At 52.0% G+C, this 3,596-nt stretch overlaps 1 protein-coding gene across 1 annotated transcript in view; it reads right to left on the bottom strand.

Annotated features, from left to right (window-relative positions):
- Positions 1-271: 271 nt before the first annotated feature.
- LOC140535162 (uncharacterized) overlaps positions 272-3,596 on the bottom strand; it is a 4,811-nt gene continuing 1,486 nt past the window's right edge. The window contains exons 3-10 of the mRNA XM_072656595.1: positions 2,771-3,386; positions 1,972-2,739; positions 1,687-1,929; positions 1,464-1,558; positions 1,259-1,376; positions 818-901; positions 517-670; positions 272-393 (exon numbers count right to left, since the gene is read on the bottom strand). Coding sequence (XP_072512696.1) covers positions 272-393; positions 517-670; positions 818-901; positions 1,259-1,376; positions 1,464-1,558; positions 1,687-1,929; positions 1,972-2,739; positions 2,771-3,386 — 2,200 coding nt within the window. The remainder of the gene's footprint in view (positions 394-516; positions 671-817; positions 902-1,258; positions 1,377-1,463; positions 1,559-1,686; positions 1,930-1,971; positions 2,740-2,770; positions 3,387-3,596) is intronic.

Here is a 3,596-nt window from a genome sequence, read left to right as displayed (position 1 = left end):
AAGCCAACGGCGACAGTGGCAAGGAAAAACTCCCTCAGACCTGGAGGAAGAAACCTCGGGAGGAACCGAGACTCACATGGGGGACCGACCCATCCTCCTCTGATCAGAACTACTGATAAATTATTGATCATCACCGAACCACCAAATAAGTCTGTCTACTGTCTGGACCCCTGTCCAGTCTTCTGCTGTGTGATGTTTTCTGGTCCTCATGCCTCCTCCTATTCATGATGAGAATGAGAGACGGTACCTGTGGACGACGGTCTTGAGGTCATTACTTGGCCATAAAGCAGGACAGGCCAACGGCGAAGGCTTGCAGCGCGCTTAAGGGGGAGCTGTAGTCCAGGGCGAACGAGTCCTCGCCCATGCGACCAAACTGCATAAGAACCAAGTCCGCTGTGGAGACACAAGCAGAGAAGCCCATCATGAGTCAGAGAGAGTGCAGAGCTACGGCAGAGTGGGAGAGAGAGACAGATGGAGAGAATAGAGAAGAAAGCAAGTGAAGGCTGTTGAACTTACGTTTTTCAGGGCAGCTGAGCTGAAAGGTCTTAGAAGAGGGTATTTTAGCTCTTCCGTGGAAGTCAAGGACGTACGCCTCTTTCTCCTTGTCCCACCGTGGAGCTTTATTCTGCAGTCTGATCTTGTGCTTACACGGCTCCTGCACTGGTTTCCCCTGTTAACAGTAAAAACACAGGAATATTAAGAGAACTCTCTAAACGACTCCTAAGTGTGACAAAGTCCCGATCATTTCAGAAGCGAGGATTTATAAGGAGTAATACTGATTACAGTACGGGAAGTGACTGAGACAGGGGGCTCTTACCTCTGAAGGCTTCTTCTTGCACATGCAGGGAAGGACGACTGTTGTCCTCTCTGAGACCTTCTTCCACCTCAGAAAGCTGTTCTCCTGCAGGTAGAACACACAGCATGAGTCAGTTGGGCAGAACCCAATACCAGTGTGTGTGTGTGTACAGTGTGTGTGTGTGTGTGTGTGTGTGTACAGTGTGTGTGTGTGTAGAGTGTGTGTGTGTGTACAGTGTGTGTGTACAGTGTGTACAGTGTGTGTGTGTACAGTGTGTGTACAGTGTGTGTGTGTGTACAGTGTGTGTGTACAGTGTGTGTGTACAGTGTGTGTGTGTGTAGAGTGTGTGTGTGTGTACAGTGTGTGTGTACAGTGTGTGTGTGTGTACAGTGTGTACAGTGTGTGTGTACAGTGTGTGTGTGTGTGTGTGTGTACAGTGTGTGTGTAAGTGCATGTACTCACGTAGCGGATGGTAGCGAGCTCCTGCTCATTGTGCTTCTCCACTAGAGGGACTTCATGGCTCACAGCAGGGTTTGTTGGGTTGGCGTACAGCGTGAACTCCGTCTGGTTTTTATTGCACCTGTAAGAAACACAGAGAAGCTTTAGAACACGTGATCTGACCTACTGAGAGAGGGGGACTGGACTTCTGTCAGAAACCTCTACGTACCTCAGCAGACCCACAGCACTCCCACCATCCACAGACTCGCCTAACTGCAGCTCAAAGGTGTTCCTGTGGTCCACCTTCCTCGCCACCATCAACAGCTGCTGAGGAAGAGGAGAAGAGAGAGAGGTTAGAGTTCACTAAGATGCTGTAGAGTTAAATAGTGATTGGTCTCGGCCACAACAGGATGTGAATCCTCCACCTCATGACTGTCCATCATATCACTGACCTCTTTGCTGTCGTCTCCCTCCTGGAACATTCGGTAGGTGGGACCGCCCTTGTTCCGCCTGTCCCGCTCCACGCAGCACTTTACCATGTTGCCCACTGGACGCGGCTGCCGCAAGATCTCCTGCAGCTTGTCCACCTTGCTGCTTTGAGCCTCTTTTTGACCCCCCGAGTTCTCTGAGGGCTCTCTCTGCAGCTGGGCTTCCTCAGGACCAGTGCTGCTCTCCTGGTCCACCACACTGTCCTCCTCAGTGGAAGATGTGGAGGAATCAGCAGGGGCGGGAGGTACGGGCTCCTCCTCAGGCTCTGGGATGGCGTTGAGGGGCTTCACGCTGATGAACCGGGGTCCTCCACTGGAAGAGGCCGGCTTGGCCTGCTCGTTCTCCAGCTCAGGGTTCTCCTCCTTCTTTTCCTGAGATGAGAACCCGGTTCTCCTGTTCCCTCTGAAGCCCCTGCAACGAGCTCCCTCCTCCGCCGCTCTGAAGAGACGCTCTCCTGGAGCGAACATCTTCTTCAGCAGCTCCCTCTTCCGCTGCCTCGCTTTCTCCATGTGCTCCTGCCTGGCCTCCTGGATCTTCTGGGCCTCCAGCTGCCTCTCTTTGGAGTCGTCCTCCTCCACCTTGTGCTCCGCCTCTTCCTTCCTTTCTTGATCCTCAGATACCGCCTCTGTCTGCCTCACTTCCTGTTCTCCCACCACCTCTTTCTTTACCTCCTCCTGCTCTCCCTCTCTTTCTCTCTGTCCCACCTCCTCCTCTCTCTCCATCTCCCTCTTTCTCTCCTCCATCTTTCTCTCCATCTCCCTCTTTCTCTCCTCCTCTCTCTCCATCTCCCTCTTTCTCTCCTCCATCTTTCTCTCCATCTCCCTCTTTCTCTCCTCCTCTCTCTCCATCTCTCTCTTTCTCTCCTCCTCTCTCTCCATCTCCCTCTTTCTCTCCTCCTCTCTCTCCATCTCCCTCTTTCTCTCCTCCATCTTTCTCTCCATCTCCCTCTTTCTCTCCTCCTCTTTCTCCATCTCCCTCTTTCTCTCCTCCTCTCTCTCCATCTCTCTCTTTCTCTCCTCCACCTTTCTCTCCATCTCCCTTTCTCACCTCCTCTCTCTCCATCTCCCTCTTTCTCTCCTCCATCATTCTCTCCATCTCCCTCTTTCTCTCCTCCATCATTCTCTCCATCTCCCTCTTTCTCACCTCCTCTCTCTCCATCTCTCTCTTTCTCTCCTCCTCTCTCTCCATCTCCCTCTTTCTCTCCTCCATCATTCTCTCCATCTCCCTCTTTCTCTCCTCCATCTTTCTCTCCATCTCCCTCTTTCTCTCCTCCATCTTTCTCTCCATCTCCCTCTTTCTCACCTCCTCTCTCTCCATCTCTCTCTTTCTCTCCTCCACCTTTCTCTCCATCTCCCTCTTTCTCACCTCCTCTCTCTCCATCTCCCTCTTTCTCACCTCCTCTCTCTCCATCTCCCTCTTTCTCTCCTCCATCTTTCTCTCCATCTCCCTCTTTCTCTCCTCCATCTTTCTCTCCATCTCCCTCTTTCTCTCCTCCATCTTTCTCTCCATCTCCCTCTTTCTCACCTCCTCTCTTTCCATCTCCCTCTTTCTCTCCTCCTCTCTCTCCATCTCCCTCTTTCTCTCCTCCTCTCTCTCCATCTCCCTCTTTCTCTCCTCCATCTTTCTCTCCATCTCCATCTTTCTCTCCTCCATCATTCTCTCCATCTCTCTCTTTCTCTCCTCCATCTTTCTCTCCATCTCCCTCTTTCTCTCCTCCTCCCTCTCCCTCTCTCTCTTTCTCTCCATCTCCCTCTTTCTCTCCTCCTCTCCCTCCATCTCTCTTTTTCTCTCCTCCTCTCTCTTCATCTCTCTCTTTCTCTCCTCCATCATTCTCTCCATCTCCCTCTTTCTCTCCTCCTCCCTCTCCCTCTCT

The sequence above is a fragment of the Salminus brasiliensis genome, chromosome 1 (assembly GCF_030463535.1).
Source record: "Salminus brasiliensis chromosome 1, fSalBra1.hap2, whole genome shotgun sequence".
NCBI lineage: Eukaryota > Metazoa > Chordata > Actinopteri > Characiformes > Bryconidae > Salminus > Salminus brasiliensis.
This window is presented reverse-complemented; position numbering and strand designations above follow the sequence as displayed.